Source organism: Adiantum capillus-veneris, chromosome 23 (genome assembly GCF_014529385.1).
Source record: "Adiantum capillus-veneris isolate H3 chromosome 23, ASM1452938v2, whole genome shotgun sequence".
Classification (NCBI taxonomy): domain Eukaryota; kingdom Viridiplantae; phylum Streptophyta; class Polypodiopsida; order Polypodiales; family Pteridaceae; genus Adiantum; species Adiantum capillus-veneris.
Genome location: NC_140953.1, coordinates 94,072,247 through 94,095,172, shown reverse-complemented (window position 1 = coordinate 94,095,172; position 22,926 = coordinate 94,072,247). Strand labels below are relative to the sequence as shown.

Sequence of the window (22,926 nt, the reverse complement as noted above, 5' to 3'; positions counted from 1 at the left end):
ATCTATTCTAGAATGAGAATAGGTTCAAAAACACAATAGATCTGGTGCTCAAAGCTCTAGTATCTGAGGATAATTTTCCAAAACCTCCTCCTATATCCACTTTGCATCAAGCTCCAGATGGTTCCTAAACTTGACCAAAATATCGGTGGACTAGCTTACCCTTCACTTTCCTTGCCTTGTGCACTAGGACCTATTCTAGAATAAGAATCTCTTATGTCCCTTCCACTATGAGTTGCTCGTCTGTCTCCTTATGTTCTGGAACTTCACCTTTGAAAGGTCTTTAAGAGACTCACGCGAAATGCATTGTGAATCTTCCAAGTATTTGGTAGCTTTGATCGGATGGATTCATCATTGATCTTTTCCCACCATCTAGAAGGGCCCATAGTATCACCTTGTGGGATCACTATATGAAAAACGTGTATATTGTGTGCATTCAAGGACTCTTTATAAAACCCCTTAGCTATGGATTTGTCACCAATAAAAGGGACCCTTTTCCTATTTAATCTTTTTTTTTTCAAGATCTGTTTTCAACACCCTTTTGTATGTGAAAATGTAAGAAAATATAGAATAAAATAATCCCTACTATTGAACCTACATAATAGGCACTTTTTATTGTAGTGAACCCCCCCCCCCCCCCCCCCCCCCCCCCCCCCCCCCCCCCCCCCTTCCCGAGTATCGCATAATAAGCTTTGGGATAAGCCTCTCTTTGCCCTTCCTCTTTTGTAGGCCCATGCTTTATCATATCAAAGTAGCACCCAGTCATCCTCCTTCAATTGCAAGTCATGCCGAAGTTTGTCTGCTCCCTTTTCATGCCGTGCTCAAGACTTTTGCAAAGACTCCTTAGAAAAGTAGTGCCTAGATCTTGTGTGTACTTTAATCTACTTCAAAAACCTTGTCCTTGGTGCTAAAAATTGGTTGAACCTTTCTCATACATTCAACAATCTTAGTTGGTGGCTTCCCCATAGACTAGTGATCAATGTTTTTGCAAGCAAACTCCACCAAAGGCAAATACTTCTCCCACTAAGTCTTGTGATCACATATATAAGATGTTTTTTTTGAGAGGAGTTAGCTTGCTATATTTTTAGATTCAACATGATGGATAGTGACTCAAATGATGATGGTGGCAAACCATTGTCAAGTGAAAAATGTGGGATGTGTATCACAAGGAGATTGGTTACAAAACAGTGAAGGTACCTACCCTTATACCTTTTCTTTTTGATTGTCAATTAGATGGTACTAACTATAGTATTTGGAATGATGATGATGGCACTATTTCACTCCCATGATCTCTGGTTATTTGTGACCAAGAATTTCATTGATGTGATCATCACGATCATGTGATTACGTTAATAATTCTAGTAATTACACAAAAAAATGTTTGTGGTGGTAAAGTCCAATATGCCGCGCCTGAGTGTTGGGCGGCCGGAGACTAACCGGGAACTAACACTGACCATTCATTCTACATAAAAGAATAAGGACTCATAATCCTAACACTATTGTGTTTGGAGTCCACTCAAACCTATGTCTCATCTCTTCTCCTCTCTTCTCCATTGCTGCACACACACACACACACACACACACACAGACGCTCTCGCACGCACACTTCAATTGTATAAGAGCTCAGGGATTGGGAGCACCATTGGAGCTCAGCAGGGAGGCAGGCAGAGAAGTAGCAAAAATTGTAGCATGTTTTTACAGATCTATTTTGGCCTACCAAAACATCTTCATTCAAGTCGATTCTCGATTCCATTGACCGGTTTTTTGTCCTCTTCAACTTTGCACAAGAAAGTTTTCTCAAAATCTTCACCAATTTTGGTCACGACTCTAAACCTCCTCTGACACTACTCTAAACCTCCATTGTCAATACTTTACCATAAATCTCTACCGCTAAATTAATTTTTAACTTTTTGTTTTTTCTCCCTACCAAAACAAGTACCACGCATATCCCTTACCGATCTACCCAAAGCTCTATCAAACCCAAACCAATCTTTGGAATCCTTCCACAAGTATTACCTAATTTTTGGTAAGACTCCTTCGCTCTAAATTTTTGCTTAAACCCTCCCAACTCAACTAACTCACCGTAGTTGAGTCCCTTTTTTTTCCCTCTTAAAACCTATGTCTAAAAAGGCTCACCCTTAGCATTCATTCTCATGTCACTTTCACACACAACTAGACTTAAGTCTTGTGAATTCGAATTTCAAAATTTAAAACCTACTTCCCCCTTTATTTCAAACACCTTCCCTCCTAAACTCACCCTACTTAAACAAACCCCTACTCCCTTCCCAAAACTTCTTTACAATCTCCAAACCCCCTGGAAACACCACTGATGATGCATTTGGTTTCTTCCTCCCCCAACTTTTGCCAACCCCCCCCCCCAATGAAGCTAGAGTGTTCCGCACGCTTGGTCTTTCTTGATTTATCTATCTCTAGTTATTAGTGACCAAGAATTTCATTGATGTGATCATCACGATCATGTGATTACGTTAATAACTCTAGTAATTACACAAAAAAATGTTGCGGGTGGTAAAGTCCAATGTGTCGCGCCTGAGTGTTGGGCGGCCGGAGACTAACCGGGAACTAACACCAACCATTCATTCTACATAAAAGAATAAGGACTCATAACCCTAACACTATTGTGTTTGGAGTCCACTCAAACCTATGTCTCATCTCTTCTCCTCTCTTATCCAATGCTGCACACTCTCTCACACACACACACACAGACGCTCTCGCACGCGCACTTCAATTGGTATCAGAGCTTAGGGATTGGGAGCACCATTGGAGCTCAGCAGAGAGGCAGGCGGAGAAACAACAAAAATTGTAGCATGTTTTTGCAGATCTATTTTGGCCTACCAAAACATCTTCATTCAAGCCGATTCTCACTTTCCTTGACCGGTTTTTGTCCTCTTCAGCTTTACACAAGAAAGTTTTCTCAAAATCTTCACCAATTTTGAGATATGTAATTTAGACTGCCTGTAGATCGTGAAGTACAAGCTACAGATTTTTTCAGATCTGTTTTGACCTGTAAAAAGAAACTTATTTCATGTCTATTCCCACAATTCCCAATCGTTTTCGCGTGGTTAACAACTTTGTAGAAGGAAGTTTCTGCAAATTTTGTGCGGTTTGAGAGATATTCAATTCAGATAGTAGGGTGGTCTACCTTCGTCGGTGCGTACAAGTTTTTGTTGCAAACTTTTTTTGCTATCTCTGTCACATGCATATTTGATATAAGATCTTGAGGGTCTTTTAAATCAGACAAACCGCCGTAGAGGTTACAGAAAAGGGTTTCTGTGGTTGATGTAAGATCTTATGCGTTTATGTATTTTGATGGAAATATGCAAAGCCTATTGTTGAGGGTCGTGGTAAGGTTTTATTGAGCTGGGGGATTCTCAAATGTGGATATCCTTTCGGTGATATAGGTTTTGGAGCAAGCCCCCGACATCCCCATAGCTTCGGCATCGACATAGGATGTATGTTTATGCGGTTAGTGCAGTATTGGTGTGCTTCTGCTAACCCACCATTGTTGGCATTGCTTTCATCTTTATGTGTATGCTTTTGACAATGTTTAGTTGGTTAGAGACACTCTTCTAGAGTTGAAGACACTGACAGTGACAGTTCTTTGAGATTCTATCTTGCATTTTATCCACTTTGATCAGCATCGTTTCAGTCATTGTACACATTTGTTTTGGATTCAGAAGTCAGTTTTGCAAGGGAGACTCTGCCGAAATTTTTCTTTAGTGCAGTGGATCTATCTCTTTTGTTCCTCGTCGAGTGATGGATTTATCGTCGAAGAACACTTTGCTCAACATTGAGAAGTTAGATGGCACTAACTTTCCATTTTGGAAGGAGCAAATTTGCAAAGTCTTAGTATAGAAGAAGCAGATCCGGCCGATAAAGATGAAAGGGATAAAGCCTGAGGATATGGATGAGTATGATTGGCAGGAGTTGGATGAGCTTGCCAAGTCCACCATCAAGCTGACTTTGTCAAAGAATGTGTACTTCAATGTGAACATGGAAAAGACTAGCTATGAGCTGTGGAAGAAGTTATGTGACCTATATGAGAAGCAAAGTGCAGCATCACAGGTTTATTGGCTGAAAAAGTTAGTTGATTTGAAGATGGATGAGGGCACACCCGTGTGCAACCATCTCAATGAGTTCAACACAATTTTCAGTCAGCTTTCTGCACAAGGAGTCAATTTCGATGTTTCAATCAAAGCAATATTCTTGCTAGTTATGTTGGCAGAAAGTTGGGATACTTTTTGCGTAGCCATAAGTAATTTAGCACCTCCTGAAGGTTTAACATGTGTTGATGTTGAGGGAAGTTTGCTTACTGAAGAGGTTAGCAGGAATAATCTTGATACTTCTTGTGGTTTTAGCAATGCTCTTATTGTTCATGGTTGATCACAAGAAAAGGGCAAGAAAAATTAGGGAGGAAAATCTCATAGAAAATCACGTGGCCGAAAAGACATTGGTGCTATCATTGTCACAAAAAGGGTCATATGAAGAAAGACTGCCGAAAGTGGAAACAAGAGAAAGGTAAAGACAAGAAGCAGGGAGAAGGAAAGACTAAGGAAATCAGTATAAAGATTGAAGAGATCAACAATGTTTTTGTTGAAGATTGTGATGGAGACATTTATCTCACATCTGCCATGGATTCAGCATTATTGGTTGTCACTGATGACTATGCTTTACACGATTGGGTTATTGATTGAGGTGCATCGTTTCATGTGACTCCTCACAGAGAGTGGTTCAGTACATATGATGCAGCCCGTAAAGGTCGTGTTTGTCTTGGCAATGATTTTGCTACCTCCACTCCATAAAGAAGCACCGGACGATCACCAATGTGTCAAAAAGGTACTTTTTGAGACCAAGGTGGTAATAGCAATGTAGCCACTTCTCATAGTTCTTCGATGAGTAGCAAAGCACATACTCCTAATGTTTCTTATGGCAGCACCTCGTCTAGGAATTTTGGTGAAAAAGGAAAAAAAATGCATTGCATTATTGCAAGGCTAATGATCACTTGATAAAGAAGTGTCCTAAATTGAAGGTAAAAGAGGCCAAGAAGAAAAAGGTTGGTTCTATACAAGTGCAACTATTGTAGAATCTTCTATGAAAGGAGATTGTGATGATGATGTAGATGGAGAGTGGGCATTTAGAGTAGAGTGCACTTATGATTCTTTTCTTCATCTTGATATTCCCTTGCTAAATCTTGGTCTTCAGGAGCAAATGGCCTCATAGTGTCAACAGATAGAATTTCCATTGTGTGGTAGCTTACAAAGCGTGCTTTGATGTCATTGACCTTAGAACCCGAACAAGGTAGTGTTCTTGAGGGGTCACTTAATAACTATGTAACTATCAAGTGAGTGCAGCAGAAGGGGTTATTTATTTATATTTTTCCTCACATTTTCACATACTGAAGGGTATCATAAAACGATATTGGAAACAATTTACAGATTGAATGTGAAAAGGGGGTATTTTATTTGCCAAAAATTTATAGATAAGGAGATTTAAAAATAGTCCTTGAACACACGCGATATACGCAATTTATACATAGTGACCCCCCCCCCCCCCCCCCCCCCCCCCCCCCCCCCCCCTCCCCAAGGTAGTGTTGAGTGTGAAAAATCCAATGTAGAAGGATTCTTTGAAGGTGCTCATGAAATAAGATGGCATAAAAATTAGGCGAGAAAAAAATCCATGCAAGATACGTTCATTGGGCTACTGGCTCGGATCATAAACCAAATCCATATTTCCTTTGGGGTAAGACATCCTTGGTGTTTCTCATATCCATGGTTTATGGTACATAGTGATGCATGCAACCATCATTCTGCAGGTTTTTTGTAGCATTTGGCAAGATAGATGTGGAAGACCTTCATATTTTTTGATAGTTGCCTGTAGAGTGCTGAGCATGTATTTCTCATCCATTATTTGCTTGTCTCTGGGTCCTAGAAAAACTGGGTAGTTTAGCCAGTTGTGATGCTCTTTTTGGATGGCTTCTTGTCGGACCCATGTTCGCACTCTAGGTACTGGGAAAAATGTGACATCCTTCTCAATGGCTAATTGGTGCTTTGACCATATGAATCCTGTACTCAAGATGTTTCTCTAGCCATGCCAACCTCCATTTAGGTTGTTTCTCTTGTGGTTGAGCTCCAAGAATTTCTTGTTCTATGGATGCCTTCATGCGAATGCACTCATACTTTATTAGTGGGAATGGAAGGGACCGGGTATACCAATCTTGATTGATCGTAGAGGGTCAGAGGAGCTACAAGTTGACCTGAATGGAGAATACAAATCTTCCATTTGATAGCTTTTATCCATTGCTATTTTTTTTCCCCTTCTATCCTCTCCTTCATCTCTATGATGGCCTCTTCAGTTAGCTAATACACTCTTTTGTTGACTGCCACAGGCACAGGTTCCAGCTCTCTCCTATTGGGTACCATGCCACTTTCTAGAATACCTTGCATGGCTTATTGTTTTCCTTTATCTTGATATTTCCTAGTTGTGGGGCGGTTGGCTTGAGATGATGACCCTTGTTGTTGATTTGATTGTGGTTGTTGCCTTTCATCTTGCTCTCTTCGTGTGTCATCCAACTATCCATGGTCATCATGTCCGTGCTCATCTTTGTCAGGGAAGTCTGATTGCGGGCAATCCAACTTTGCCATGAATGCAGCTATTTGTGACTTCAAATCCTTGTTCTCCTTTCTAAGGGCAACATTTTCTTCTTGAAGATCTTCCTCTTTGGCTAGGGCTACCACTGGTGGCGTCTTGATGCATTCTTTCCTACACTTTGATTTCTTGCTCTAGTTCTAAAAGTTTGGAGCTTGCGTCAAATGATGTTGTACTTGCCTCTGCTAGCCTTTTTAATGGAGGATAAGCCTTAATCTTTTCTACAATGTGGCGTTGAGCCATGAGTTTATCCTCGGCACTGACGAGTTGTATCTTTGCCATGGCTAGCTGGTTTTCGGTGCATCTACTTGGTTGTAAACATCTGTAAACACAGTCTATAGATCACTAATCACTTCCTAACGGACCACAACCACTCTTTTTGCAGCTGCTATTTTCTCATGAGCTTCAGCTAGGTTTTGATTTTGCGAGAGTAGTTGATTTAATGATTTCTGTGCTTCTTGTCAGCCTTTGAGTTTCTATTGCTAAATCATCTTGTTTGTTTTGAAGCATGCAAAACTTAGCATAGACTTCTGTTAGCTTGGCTTGTAGTGGTTTGAAAACATTCCGATCTTGTGCGTGTTCTTGGATAGCAATGTTGTAGTGATCGGTAGCCACCCATTGCAAGGCCTGGTAGTAGGGGTCAAGCATCTCCATTGACATATTGATGTGCGGGGGGTTGTCACTTGTTGCTGTATTTCTTATATGACTACATGTGGATCTTGTGGCTTGGGGTAGCTGTTTTGATCTTTTGTTTTGTTTTTTGTGCCTTGCCCTTGTGGGGGTTTGGGTTGATAATCTTGAGTGTGTGTTATCAAACCCAAAATATCCATGAGATTTGTTGTCAAAGCCGGAGTGGGAACTTTCTCTCGACCTGTCCTGTCTCTTATTCTCTTTGCATCCTCTACGGCGTTTTGCCCTTCTTCTTCCTCTAGATTTTCTTGCTCCATTTGTGCCCACATTTTGTTGAGCTTCTCTTGAGTGATAGGGGTTGCCGATGGGTTTTTGGTGCAAAACTTGTGTGGCACCCGCAAAGTCCCCCTCATCTACTCGTCTCTTTTTGAACTCCTTTGCTAGCCTTGCAGACTTCTTTCTAAGATTTTTCATCCTTTCTTGGTTTTGGCCTTGGCATTGGTTTTTTTCCCTTCTTGTCTAATTTCTCTTCTTTAAAGGATTTTGACTCTAGTTCTTTCCATTTGGAGCGTGTTCTAGCAGTGGTCTGAGTTGACCCGGATTTAGTTATTTCCTCCTCACTGTCTTCTTCTTGAAGTTAAATCCGATTGTTATGTGTGGGAGCTTTTGGAAGGTTTGGAGCTCTTGATATGTGATCCTTGTTAGAACTTTAGATGTTGACAAGTAGGTGAGCTTAGCATGTATCTTTTTCTTTGTCAGCAGCTCAAGCAGGTGTTGGGAATGGTCAATGGTCACTAGAGTTTTTTGGTTGCTGGTAGGCCCATGTGTAGGTTGTTGCTATTGTATGGTAAGGTGTGGTATACCTTCATGGCCGTTTGTCATTGATATGGAAGAATTGCATGAACATGCGGGTGGGCAGTTCCACTTCCCGGCATGTCATGTCTGCAAAGGTGGCAACAACTCCCTTCCTCGCGCGAACACGTCTGTTCCCATTTCCTTCTTTCTTTTATGATGGATCCTTTGTATGATAGCTTCAAAGATTTTGAAAAAAGTTCAGATGTGATCTTGACTTGGACTTTGTCATTTTTGAGAGTGGAAATTTCTATGGTCCCCTCCTCTATTTTGCTGGTGTAGAGCTCGTGAGCTCGATGGGTGTTGACTCTGCAAGGGGACAAGTAGAAATAACTGAGTACATCTGTGTTTCCCAGGGCTACTTCAATAGGCTGCTTGCTCACCAAGTTATAGGCCTCCCAAGGATCATGGGGATGGTGACTACATTGTTTTTAGTGCCTCCATATGCTGCTTCATACACTGCTGCTCCTTCGAGCTCAAGCCTTTCCATTTCTATGTAAGTAGAGAGGAATTCCCAGCCCCGAGCAAGTACTTCCGAGCAAACAAAAAACCGAGCAAGATAGATTAGATAAGTGAACTTGCTATATCTCACTTTGTTTATAACAAAAGATCCATAATGTTAATTTGTTCACAAATGTAGATGGAAAATTTAAGAGAGGCACTTCAACCTAGCCACCAAAAAACTGACAAAAGAAATTGAATGAAGAACATAACCCCAATCTTCAATAAGATTCTGTAGCAAACCCGTTGCATCTTACATTGTTTAAAACAAAATATTGTTCATTTTTTTCCAAACACATATGAAACTTACAAGAAACTATTAATAGAATGCACTCTCAAAACTTGTGTTGATCTCTCACAAACTAGGGCGTATCATAAGTAGACAAAATACGGCTAGGGCTTATCATAGGGCTGATCTCTCATAAACTAGGGCTTATCATAAGTAGATAAAACACCGCTGCATTTCAAACTACATACCACACAAATCCTTTACATCTAGAGGCACTTTAACTATTGCTGCATTTGGCCGCAATCCTCCCAAAGCTTGAAACAGCTCCACCTTTGTTAGGGCTGCTTGGTGCATGAACTCATGGGCATGAGAGTCCAAACCCAAAATTTGGAGAAACACATAGTAAATAAGCTTGCATGGCACATATGTCAACCTCTTGGACTCTCTCTTTTGGAAGTCCTCACATGTACATCTTGGAAAATCAGACAATGTCACAGAGTATGAAACTCCCTTTGCCCTTGACCCCTCTGTGCTAATGTAGAAAACATGTGTTTCATTGCACACAACAATAACCTCTTTAACTAATGTTGCTGCCATGCATTTTCCAATATCAATTCTGGTCTGAAATTCTTTTGTCATCTTTGAGCGCCATTTAATAACCTTGCCATCCCTGTATTTGGGCCGAAAGGCACTTGTAACTCTATTTGCTGCTCGAATGCCCCCATTCACAGTTTCACATTCTACCCCATGTTGTTGTTGAAGTACAAATCAATTTGCTTGGAGCTGTTCTGCCTCATGTGGTAGTAGATTTGTACCCTTTGCGACCCTCCAAACCCCTAGTGCAGGTCTGGGTGGCCCCACCACCATGTCATGAATCTTCCATGTGTGCATGTTACTAGCATTGCAGAACCATACATAACCCTCAACAATCCCCCCAGGCTTTGATCCTGACGAGGGATATTTTCTTCGACCCCAAAAGCACGGTGCAGCTACCCCAGAATTAATATTAGGCGAGCCTTGATTAATGAATCGTCCACATCTATCTGTTTGATATTGCAAAATTCCAAAACATTTCATTTTACGTCCAGGTTCAGTTCTCCTAATTGCCCACACCGTTTTTGCAACAGTCACCTCAGGCCAATACTTTGTTTCCCCATGTGCACGTGCATACTTTGTTCTACCAATGGGTTGAGTGACTGTGACATACTCGGGCATGTGGCTATCATCCTCTAGCACAACACCAGCATCCACAAAGATTGGTCTCTTTTTCTTTACACTCTTCTCCCTTATATTTGACCTATTCATCTCTGGACTTTGCAAACGCATTTCGTCCATTGAGCAGTGTGTGAGATCGACCAACTTCTTTGCAGCAGAGGCAGTGGATGAATGATTTAAAAATCTTTGTGCAAGGTCTTGTATTCCGGGACCACTACATGTCTTTGCACCTTTAAGGTATGCATTGTACTTAACACTTTGTAGTACATCCATTGCCATATCTACCCCTGCGGCTTCATATAAACTAATTTTCTCTTTGAAACCAAAGCATGCCCGCATGCTAGCATGTTTACTCTCAGACAAGTTAGTGTTTGGCACAAAAATGCCAGACTCATCTTGCATAACAAATCTTCCTCCCCAATGTGAAACTCTGATATCCCACCAAGCCAACCATGTCTCCAAACATGAAACTTCACCATCAACAACATGTCCTGCTCTCCAAAAGCGACGAAGCTCTCCTTTGCAAATATTTTCTTGATTCTCTGATGGTGCATTTTGCCATTTTCCGTATTTAATTTTGTGTTCCTCTTGTGAGGAAGGTTTGATACATTTAGTAGTATGCCGGATCATGGATTGCTCCCAATGAAACACGCAAGACCTTTCCTTAGATGGTACAACCTTGTCGGGACCCCCAAAGTAAACTGTTCTAATTGCTATCCAATTTGCATTAGCCTCATCAGACATGAAACCTCTGAACTCAGGCTTATCAAATCCTTCATCTTGAACCACCTTATTGAGCATCTTCCAAAACTCTATCTGTGCAAACTTATTCTCCACAGTAAACTCACATGATGCGATTGTCATAAGTTCATGCACAAACGGATCATAAACATGTGGAGACATTGTGGGCCAGCCTTGCACACGATGCACATGATCAAAGTGTATCCACGTCTGCTCAAGATTTCCACCCGGACGCATTCGATTAACCAGATCAACTCCACTTCCGGGCCCAATTATTGACATCTTGAACACATGTGGTTGCTGGGCATTTCCAAGTTGACCAGGGAAGAGAACATCATGTATATATGGATACCTACTCTTACTCTTCAAGTCAAGAACTGCTTCTAAGCCTTTTGCACTTATATTTTTTGATCTTTTGGCGCATTCAAAGCTTTGTTCAATCCTTCGTCTACTTGACAAAGGTGTGAATTCAACAAACTCACAATCTTCAATATATTCGGTGTTGTCTGCATTTTCCATTACAAGCTTTCCCATGATCATATCCTGAGCAGTCATGCGCTCGAGCTGTTTGGCTGTAGTGAATGGTTCTTGAGCAGCACGAGCTTGAAGCACTGATTCTACTTTTTTCTCATTTACTCTTGACCTCCCTTCCACACAAGGATGTTGATGCTCACCTAGATGCAGCACACAACGGGTCCACTTTTGTTTCTCCCTTGGCATACAATAATAAATAACCACAGGACAGGTTGCCACACACTCTGGCATTTCAGAGAAATGATTGCATATCAAGGTGCCATATTCAAGTGTCAGCATGCCTTTTGGAGATGACTTTGAAAGCCGGCCTCGCCAATGAACCTCATTGTAGAGTCCTGTCCTCGAGTAATATGGACAATCAATGTTGACACAACATAAGTGACCCAAGAATCAACTGAACCTAACGACCCTTGGAAAGGTATCACTGCTACATGTGACATATTCAGTCCACATGTGGCTATCATGTCTCTGTTCCATCCCAATCATTCCATTAGTGTGACCTAGAGAGGGCAACTCAAATGCAACATATCCATCATAAAACACAGGAAGCTCTTGAACTTGAATGATATCTTTAGCTTGTTTCAGGGCCAAGTAAAAGTTGCTCTACAAAGGCATTGAGCGTATAATATCAAGTACGCTAGAGCAGCCACGTGACTCGGCATCTGATTCTAAATCGACAATTACTGGAGGAGCCTTAATTCCACTGTCAAGTTCAGGAACTGACAAGCGAACCTTGAAGAACTGACAGACATCATGATTCAGAAGGAAGACCTCTTCACCACTAATAGACTCAGTAACTTTCATTTTTACCTGTCCTCCACTTAGTGTAAGTGGATGTAAAGTAAACGCATTAGTTAACTCAAAATGCTGTTTCACAGAAATGAGAGAAAGCGCATATGTGCTGCCTTCAAAAATAAGGACAAGCTTTTGACCAACTTGTGGTCCGAATATTGTAATGTGTCTAGACATTGGAAGCAATCGTCTTAGAGAAGTTAGGGTGAGTGCAGAGTCTAGACTGATAAATAACATCAGGTACAGATGGTAGTCGTTATTTCGGGCGTCATTCTCAGAAAGCGGTGCAGACTGCTTGTATTCATAAAAGATGATCACCGAAACGTTAAGCAAATCCTGTTCAAAATCTAAAAAATTCTTTAAAATCTTGTCAATAATTAAAAATCTAAAAAATCTAGTATATTGGTCCTCTAAGTAGCATGACTTATGTCCAAAATCTTTTAAAATTTTTACAATAGGGCCTCTTTCACGCAGTGCTCGAAAAAAACCTAGGTTTAGTATAATCCAAACCTACAAATTTTGAAATTAACATTTAAATTTTTGGTGTTATTTGATGTAAAAACCTTGGTGTAAAAACCTTCAAACTTTGTCAATTTAGCTATCTTGGTCCACATACAAAGGTTTGCCAAGTTTTGGAAAAAAGTTTTTTACGAGCCCTGCCTCTGTGTATCGTCCTATCTCGGAGGTTTCTTTGTTGCGCTTCTGCTTGAGAGCGTGCTTATGCTCTATTGTGCGTGCGTGCGAGGAGCCGTACGCAACCTGCCCGTAGGAGCGCGCACCGGCGCGCGGTAGTTCAGACATAGCAGAACGAGCAAGGCAGGCTGGTTCAGGCGTTCAGGCGCAGTTTTCAGGCTCAGCAGTTCAGGCGCAGCTTTCATCAGTTCAGGTGTTCGCGCAGCATTCAGCAGTACAGGCGTTCAGCCAGTTCAGAGCGTTCAGCTTTCAGCAGCTCAAGCGCAGTTCAGCAAGGCAAATTGTTCAGGCGATTCCTTGGCCGTAGGAGCGTGCGCCGGCGCGCGGTGGTTCAGATAGCTGCAAATTGTTCAGCAAAGCAAATCATTCAGAAAGGCAAATTGTTCAGCAAAGCAAATTGTTCTGCAAGTTCATTTAGCAGGTCCGTGGATTCCGATTTCAAAAGATTGTGGCTTCCGGCTTTAGAAAGGTCTTTGAGAGGTGTCAATGGCTGGCCGAAACTCCGCGTTGGCTCGAAGGGGTCGTCCACCTACAAGGTGCTCAATGATGCTCAATACATCTTGAACTTAGCTTAACGTTTCCCTTCTATATTAGCTTGGCTTTGAAGGGGGATATTGCACAATTTAATATCAGCTTGTTCTGTATGCATTTGATGTATTGAGACCCTGGCTAATTAGGTAGTTTGTAAAACATCTTTTAATTGAGCTTAAATTAAAAAAAAACCTATACATTTAAGATCTTTAAAAAAGATACATTATGTGTTGGGCTAAAGATACATTATGTTTAGGATCTTTAAAAAAGATACACTAGGTTGATTTGTGTTGGGCTAAAGATACATTATGTTTAAGGTCCTAAATTAATGCTTGGTTGATAGGTGTGTGGCTATAGGTGTGTGGACCTTAATTTATGCTTCATGAATTATGTTTATGAAATAATTTTAAACACCAAAATTTTTCAAGTGAGAAGCCATTATGGGCTATAGTATTTTTTGAAATAATGCTCTATGTACAAAGGTAGCTCTGTCCAAATTTTTTTAAGATTTCTGTTGTGTTTTATTTCAATATGGTGCCATATATAATTTGACTCTTTTGTAAAATTATTGTCTCCATGTTTCTTGTTGATGTTGAAACAGCCCGAAACCACGTGGAAGATCACGAAGGGGGAGGAGTAACAATGCTTCTCTTTATGGCCAGGTAGATGCTAGTGATCAAATATCTTCAGTCTCAGCTACCGACATGATAGAGGAAATTGAGACACAAGGTGAGGAGGTTCTTTCCATGGAAATGGGACAGAGCTCTCTACACGAAGTTGATGATACTTTAGCCCCCGAGGAGAATGGTTTACAGATTGTTCCATGGGAGATAATGGATGAGGTTACCGCAGCGTCTGAGATGGAAGATGAGCAAAATATCTTTATGCATAGAGGTGCAGACATCCTTGAAATCACACGTGTTTTTAGTTGCTTTGATTGTCCCTCCATTCCTTTATGTAGATTGATTCCATATGCAAGAGTGAGAGGTTTGAGAGATGATCTCAGTGGATTGAAGGCGGCCTTTGCAAAAGAAGGTTATATGCCAGAGAAAGGAGCATTCATTGTCTCTTTGGTAACATGCAAAAGAGAGGAGAGTTTTGTGAATGGTATGTGGTAACACTTTTCATTTTTGTATAGATGTCCATGTGCTGTGAATGTTGTTTGAAGTTTGACTTTGTGAATGTTCTAGATGAGATAAAGGCTACATGGGATCCTCTTTGGAATGAAATCAATGAAGAATTTGAAGCCGAGTTAAAAAAACAAAGAAAGTTTCAAGATCTTACAAATCACATGTTCTATGTTTGGGAAGGGAATCATCGCACCGTGGCTTGGAGGGAAGCGATAAAAGAGAAGTTCTCCACTTCAAAGGAGAAACACTGTCGAGTCCTATGCACCATTATATTGGACGTGAAAGAGAGCTACAAGAGATGATATCGAAGGATGCTGCGATGAAGGTTCCTCCAGTAGACATAGTAGAAGAGAGTCGTGCAGGTATGTTTGATCATGCTCATATTTGCCTATCTAAAAGTTACAGTGCTCTGATTTAAAGTTATCTATTTCAGCAATGCGCAACTCACAAAAGGAAAAGGAGAGGGTTGTGGATCAGATCATTGACGAGGAGGTGGAGCCACCTCCAGGTAAACTACAATTGCATTTGTTAATGCTTTCCTTCCACGTGGTTGATGCATGGCTTATTAAACCTCCTTGTAATGTCTCAGTTGCTCCTGGCACGATCGTGGCTCGAAGGAGTATCTCTTTTGTTTATATTATGGAGTCTCCATCTCATTGTCTCTCTAGTTCTATGGATACTCGATGCATGGCTATTATTGGGGACTACATTGCCATTGTTGCAGACTATAGGGCGGGGATCCGTAATCTTGCATGGGTCCCTGTGCACGAGCATCTCGGGCGGGCACGCTCTGACTCTTATCTTGTATACCCACGGCACGAAATCAATTTCATGGGCTGCAGATTTTATTTTCTTAGATCTTCCATTTGGTGGGTCCCTCTTAGGCTCCTCTACTTCACCTCGTTGGGACATTTGCACTGAGGATCATGTACGTGTTGTCGTTCATTTGGCATTCTCGAAATTGGCGGATAGTGGATGGCTGTTGATCATGGTTACTTTGGCAGGTCTATCTTGTTTATATTCATGCAAAAAAATTGTAATATTTGTGGTATTTATTATTGATATTTAGTTAAAATAACAGGAGAGGCCGTTGGCTGGGTGGAGAGATTTTCTCGTGCTTCGGAGATGGTGGTTCATCGTCGCATTGTAGTGCTCCATCATGGAGCATATGGTTATGTGGAGAGTTTTGGTGGTCGTGTGGAGGTGATACATTTGTTTTTACATCAATATTTCAGCACTTTGTCTTGTTGTTTGCTCTAATCGTGTGTCTTGTTTTGCAGTGTAATTGCTCTATGCTATTTATGATTCACAGAGTGGGTATGCATCCACCTTGCTTTGTATCAGAAAGCGCTGCCTTTTTCTCCCGTCTTGGTATGCACTCTTCGGATTCTTTTATGGTGCATCACCTTCCGGAGCTCTCTCAGGTTAGATCATTATCAGGCGAGCCATTGCGAGGATGACTGCAACGGAGCCATTCTTTCATTGCATGTTTTGTGGAGCTGCTTTGCCGACGAGGAGGTATTTGTTTGGAGCTTGGATGTGGCACAGCCCCTGTACTAGCAGCTTGCTTGGCTTCAGGACGAGCATGTGTTGCAGTCGACATTGATGAGCCACTGATTTCAGGATATTTGTTACCGTTGCTTCGCCCTAGAAAGCGGGGCAGAGAGGAGGCGTCCACCTCTTTAGATATTGATGATGAGAGTGACATGCCATCGCGTGTCAATCCCTTTGACGACTAGTGAGGGCCCCTCTTACTTTTGACATTGACATTGCTCTCATCTTTTTTGTCACTATTTTTGTATTAGCGTTGGTATTTATTGATCATCGATACTGCCTATATTACTTGTTTGGTGTTTAACTTCACAATCTTTTTTTTTTAATGGAAGTGCATTGCCAATCTATGCAGAGCAGATGGCTAGAACCATGGCAGCTGATACGCGGTACAATTCTTGCATCCCTGAGAGGTATCAAAGACATAACGTATTCAACGATGATGAGTGCGAGTCATCATAAGAACAATGGATTTATAACATTGATGGATGTTAAAATTCAAATTCATGTCTTGTTTTGGATAAGTAGTATGTACTGTTTTGATGGATTTGGTTAAGGTTTAAAATCCTCATGTGAGGTGCTGTGAAGGCTTATGATTATTTTTGAAATATTGCTTCATGTAGAAGGGAAACTATGTCCAATTTTTTTTTAAAGTACTTTGTTTGTTTTGCTTTGTTTTTTGTGAGAGGAAGCATAATGGTTATGGCCATTTTTATTATTTTTTCAAGCGGTGATAATACCACAAATACTGATGTTCTAATATTTTGGATTGTGGATAAGTAGTATGTACTATTTTGATGGATTTGGTTAAGATTTAAAATCCTCATGTGAGGTGTCGTCAAGGTTTATGGTTATTTTTGAAATAGTGCTTCATATACAAGGGAGACTATGTCCAATTTTTTTAAAAAGTACTTTGTTTGTTTTGCTTTGTTTTTCGTGAGAGAGGCATAATGGTTATGGCCTTTTTTTATTATTTTTTCAAGCGGTGATAATACCATAAATACTGATGTTCTAATATTTTGGATTGTGGATAAGTAGTATGTACTCTTTTGATGGATTTGGTCAAGATTTAAAATCCTCATGTGAGGTGCCGTGAAGGTTTATGGTTATTTTTGAAATAGTGCTTCATATACAAGGGAGACTATGTCCAATTTTTTTTAAAAGAACTTTGTTTGTTTTGCTTTGTTTTTTGTGAGAGGAAGCATAATGGTTATGGCCTTTTTTATTATTTTTTCGAGCGGTGATAATACCACAACTACAGATGTTCTAATATTTTGGATTGTGGATAAGTAGTATGTATTGTTTTGATGGATTTGGTTAAGGTTTAAAATCCTCATGTGAGGTGCCGTGAAGGTTTATGATTATTTTTGAAATAGTGCTTCATGTACAATGGAAACTATAGATCTTCGCTCGAGTTTTTCTTTGCTCGCAAAATCTTGCTCGGGCTATGGTAGGACTCGTAAGTAGAGGCCTCCTTGAGAGATTCCTTGAGCAAGGTGAATGGTGGAATTTGCTCCAACTTCTTCTTGAGACTCATTCACTCTGTTATGCTTTTATCTTCGGGCTTCATCACTCCTGTGGACAATTGTTACAGTTCAAAGCTTAATTAAAGACTGAAATGATGTATCCTCTTTGTTGCTAACTAGCTGATTAGTGTCCCAATTGTTCAATATAAATGATGCAAAATCTCAAAAACTAAAAATTTCAATTTTTCGTACAAGACAACAAAAAAATCGCATTTTTTGCTAAGACCTATGCCCCAGTGAGTTTTTTGAAGTGCAGACTACATGGACTTGATGTTTAGTACTATTATTGAGCCTAGATTTGATTTGGTGTGATTTGGATGAGAGTTTTAGTCGCAGGCAAGGTTTCGGTCATTTGCATCCAGTATCTAGCTCTACGGTTGATGTGGATATGATTTTTTTCATTTTGTCTTCATAGGGATGTTCCATATGCTCCTTTAATCTTGTATTCAAGATTGATTTGCCTTTGCAACTGCTAACAACACTCTATCTACAAAAAATAAAATTTTTGCAAATTTTTCCACTTTAGATCCATGTTTGCCACCAGACTTGGTGGGTGTGCTTCTTACATTCCATCTAAAATTCATACCCCACCTTATTCTTAGTGTTTGCAAGCTAGTTGATGATATTCTTTTGTATTTGGAGTTACTTCCACTCGTCAGGCTTAGGGTTAGGGCTTGTTCATGGAAATTGTGGTCACAAAGCATCCAAAGTCTCCTCGATTTAGTTGATCTCTTTCAAGAGTAGATGGTACCCTTAGTTGGTCATGGGATCAAGTGTCACAACTTGTAAAAATCAAGATTTTCTACTGCAGGGTTTTGCTAGCATCCCAAAACTGACTTTTGGAGTTGGGGCATTGCTAGTCTACCTAAAATTGACCTCGTTTTTATGTTCTTGGTAAATGGTTGTCCGGATCCAACGTAGTAGTCGCTTTCAGGTTTGGGTCGGCCTAGGTTGAGCCATTCATTTCCCTTGTTGGATTTGACATGCGTTGGCGGCAAATATAGTGTACTAGGTAGGGAACATACCTCTCATGTTTGGTGTTGAGTCTCGAAGCATCCACAGTGTGGGAATTACGAGAACAACCCCTCCAAGGTAGCTCTCTCTCTCTCTCTCTCTCTCTCTCTCTCTCTCACACACACAAACTCCTCGGGGGGTGCACTATGTAATCATGTTAATGTATAACGTGAGTTTGAAAGTAGGGGTTTTAAAATACAAAAATTTAGGCAATTTAACAGAGATGCATTAAATAAGGGGTTTTTATATTCAATTTTGAAAAAAATCCTAAAATAATGGGTCATTTTATTCATTTATACATGGTAAAAGAGGGCCTTTTTTAATACCCCATGAACACACGTTATATAGAGGGGTACTGAACAGTGAACCCCCTTAGTCAAACTCCCAAGTGGAAATGAGGAAATACTTGGGTCTCACCTATATGTACCCTAGGCTCTCGAGTCATTTTTTTTCTCGATCTCATTGTTAGTCCTACCTCATGTTGTGTCCGATGACCACCATGTCAAATTTTCTTGAATTTGGACACCGTATGACCCCCATGCATCCTATTTGTCCAATCAAGCATTTGGAGCTTAAAAACATTTTCCGTATGTCTCCGATTTTGACCAAAACTTTCTCATTGTTGCTTTGAATGGATTCTGAAAAGTTCTTTCTCTTCCCTGAATCCACGTACTTGTGTCTGGGTTTTTTGGTGATTCTCTTGTTTATGTCGCCATTTATTAAAAACCCTAAAAATAAAGGAAAATAGCAAACGTGACCCAAAAAATAAAAAAATTAGTAGATAAATAGAAGAAGCCAACTTCCAACAAAAGAATCTTATTTGCAAATTTTTAGTGGATTATTCCACTTTGTATTATTATTTTTCAGCAAAAACCTTATTATTTGCATGTATACATGCATCTAAGGTCTCATTCTGAATAGTTGTCCCTTGCTCTTCAATCTTTGAACTTTTAAGGCATAAAATCAACACTTCTAGCAAAAGACAAAAAATCAATCATGAATTTCAATACAAGAAGTAAGAAAAAACAATGCTCTTGTCTGTTGGTAAAGATTCCAACTGATTGTATTCATCTATGCACCGAAGTCGACCAATGCGTGAGTAGGTAACATTCTCGCTCCTAGCTTTATAGCAATGTATGGGTCCACATTATTGTCATCTTCCTCCATACTAGTAATTTAATAAACGTTGTGTTTCCTCTTGGATGCTCGTTCTTTTGCGTCTTTTGTAACTCTTTCCTGTTTTTAGTTGTATGTGCTCTTTCAAGCATTTCTTGCGTGAGTGGCAGGTGATATTTCTTCAGTCAGCATCCACTTATATAATTTGGCATTTCGTGTCCATCCAATGTAGCAAGCTTAATGGCCCCATTTGGTGATATTGAATGAATCACAAAGGGTCCCATTCCTCACTTTTTCATTTTTTTTGTTTTTTGCTTAAGATTATAGACAAGCACATGATCCCCTGGTGAAAGTTCCTTGGAATCATGAAACTCCTTCATGCATTGTTTTTGGGTGTAAAGTGTGACTACAGCTTTTAGTTGAATTTCATCCAACATTTCTAGTTCATCCAAACGATCGAACCATTCATGCCCAGTCCATTCAAGTGCTTTGACAATTTGCAATGTGGGCATTAGAAACTCTATGGGTAATATGGCATTAAGTGAGAATACCATGTTATAGGGTGTGCTTCCCAATACCCTCTTATATGCAACTTTATAAGCCCAAACAATAGAGTGCATTTTTTGATCCCAATCCGACCTATTGTGGTACACAACTTTAGTGAGCATTGTGCACAAGACTTTGTTGGTGCTTTCAGTTTGACCATTAGCTTGTGGGTGATAAGGGGTTCATTTTTTAATGTATAACCATGAATTCATCAAGCAAGTATTCAATGACTTCATTAATAAAATGAGTTCCTCGATCACTAACAATTTCTATTGGCAAGCCAGATCGTGTAAATACATTTTCATACAAGAATTGTGATGTGGTGCACGCGTCTTTTTTCTTCTGTGTCGCTTTAGCTTTGACTCACTATTGGACGGTCAACTGTCAAGTCTCACCATATCAACGCTAGCAAAGCGAGAGCCACAAAAATAAAATGTCAATCCGTGGGATGTAGCTGACCTGATTAGTGCATGGAGGCTACTAGAGATAACAAATCTCTCAGAAAACCCAAGTCTAGTGTGCTCTCACCTAGATGGGCCTCAAGTATGCGTCAAAAACCAAAAGCTAACCTTTTTACTGCAAGCCTAATACGAACAATCTCTATAGTTATAGTGCTCAAAATGCAACGAAACTTGCTACCTAGAGTGTGTAGAGTGTTCTCACCAACCTCATGTGCTCAAAATCCATTTTTGACACTTGGGAGAAATCTCACAGAAGATAAACATCGTGTTTATTGCAAGCCTAATATGCCTAATACAATGATTTCGTATAGCTATAGTGCTCTAAATGCGACTGTAATGTACCCAATATTTATCCATATAAATCATTTCAGTTATTTTTCAAAGTAATTGAGATTCTCAATTTTGTGAGTCAGTATGAGTTTATCAGAGCAATCGGATTGAAAATCGCGTTCAGAATCTATTTATTTATGATCTTTCTTCATGTGGAACAATAGGTTTATGTAAGTGTGTGAAGAAAAAGCTTAGAGATAGTATTTTTGGGAAAGAAAGAGAGGTGAGTCAAAATTAAGATACTTTTTTCTTTCTCTCTTTCAAAATAGAATGGAAACTTGTAAGTATAGAGCTTTTTAAAAATCGCGCATAGGATTCGCGAACGCCAAAAAAAAAAAAATAGAGCCGCGACGACGCGTGATCTTTTCCTTCTCCTATTCTTGAAACCTCTCAGTATTCTTAGCACCCCCCTAGGGCCTATATAAAGGATCCTTCTCCTCACACTTTAAACACACACATCTACGGAATCGAAAGCTCTCTCGCAACGACGAGCCGGAGGAAGCCTCTCTCCCTTAACCTCTCACCCTCAAGCCATCTCCATCTCCAATCGTCGATGTGCCGTCTCCCTATTGGTGGACTCTCTCTCTCTCTCTCTCTCTCTCTCTCTCTCTCTCTCTCTCTCTCTCTCTCTCTCCAACAACGCGCTTTTTCTTTTCTCCATTCCGAAGCTATGGCTCCGAAGCGTGTAGCGCGAAGTTCTAAGGAAGCCCATGCTTTTTGCACCACCAAGGAAGGTGGGAAGAAAGGTATCAACTCTGAACGTATCTCATGCGGAAGCATCAATTGAAGAAGAAGTCAAAGCCGTCCAACCACCAGCACATAGGAGTTAGCCGCACGCGCTCCAAATCCGGTAAAACAAATTTATAATTATGCATAGTATTCATGTTGACCAGTAAGATGAACTTAGACCTTACCTTAAACCGACTGGAAACGTGATTGTTCAATCACATGAAACAAGTATATGTTTCATAAAGTAGTAAAAGTATTGTTTTTATAAACTGTTGTTGTTTGATAAAGAAATACCGTTGATAAGTGATTATGGTTCGAGAATATGATTTTGATTGATCTTGTTGAAAGAAACATTTAGAATATGAAATACGGAAAGAAAATCTTGTTTCCAAATGGAACTCGCGGTTAGCAAAGGAATCCGCGGTTAGCGGAAATTAAAGTTGAGGTCATCAACTTCCTTTTTTTACCTTGCGGTTAGCAAGATGCCTTGCGGGTAGCAAGATGCCCCTTGCGGTTAGCAATAGGGAAGTATGCACATCTCGCGGTTAGCGATTGAGAAAAACCTTTGCAAAGGCTCTGTCGGTTAGACAGAGAAAGTCCGTGGTTAGCTGCAAAACTTGTATAGAAACTGAAGACTCTCTTTTTTTTGCGGATTATAGAATTGTTTAACTTTGGTTATGAAAGAATTGTTTGATGATGTTTGAAAGGCTTGTACTAAAGAACTTGTGTTAAAAACTAATTAAGGAACATTGTTGTATATGTCGTGGTAGTAATTAGACAACATTAAAAGAACGGGTGAGTGCGGTGTGGAAAGTGGGGACCGGCTCAGGTTGCCGGTCAAGGATGGGTGGACTCGATTAGTTGAGTACTTTCCACTTTGTCTTAGTTAGTTAGAGATTTATCTCTTGTCATATTTCGGATTTAAGGATGGCGGCCGTGCCTCTTAAACACGGGGAAAAAGGCGTTGTTTTTGGATCCTTAATATGTGAAAGGGATTTTCTTCTCTTATAATGTAGGATCTAGAGTCCATAGAACCTTTAATCTCATCGATCTGGCTTGTGGCATAGGGTCTTGCAACTACGAACACATCAGGTGGAAGTCTTCTTCTCTTTCGTTGCTCGTATCCTTGCTTCGCATTATCGGAG

At 40.2% G+C, this 22,926-nt stretch overlaps 1 protein-coding gene across 1 annotated transcript; it reads left to right on the top strand.

Annotated features, from left to right (window-relative positions):
* The first annotated feature begins 15,496 nt into the window (after positions 1-15,496).
* LOC147428191 (uncharacterized) lies at positions 15,497-16,247 on the top strand. Its single transcript, XM_086496813.1, has 4 exons — positions 15,497-15,512; positions 15,578-15,711; positions 15,789-15,825; positions 16,132-16,247. Exons 1-4 carry the CDS (start codon positions 15,497-15,499, stop codon positions 16,245-16,247), a joined length of 303 nt encoding a protein of 100 aa, XP_086352939.1.
* The last annotated feature ends 6,679 nt before the right edge of the window (positions 16,248-22,926 follow it).

Bases quoted from the DNA above. Each gene is read 5' to 3' on its own strand.
- LOC147428191 (XM_086496813.1), top strand. The intron at 15,712-15,788 runs GTGATACATTTG...CTTGTTTTGCAG, and splicing joins GTTTTGGTGGTCGTGTGGAG to TGTAATTGCTCTATGCTATT. The intron at 15,826-16,131 runs GTATGCATCCAC...CACTGATTTCAG, and splicing joins ATTTATGATTCACAGAGTGG to GATATTTGTTACCGTTGCTT.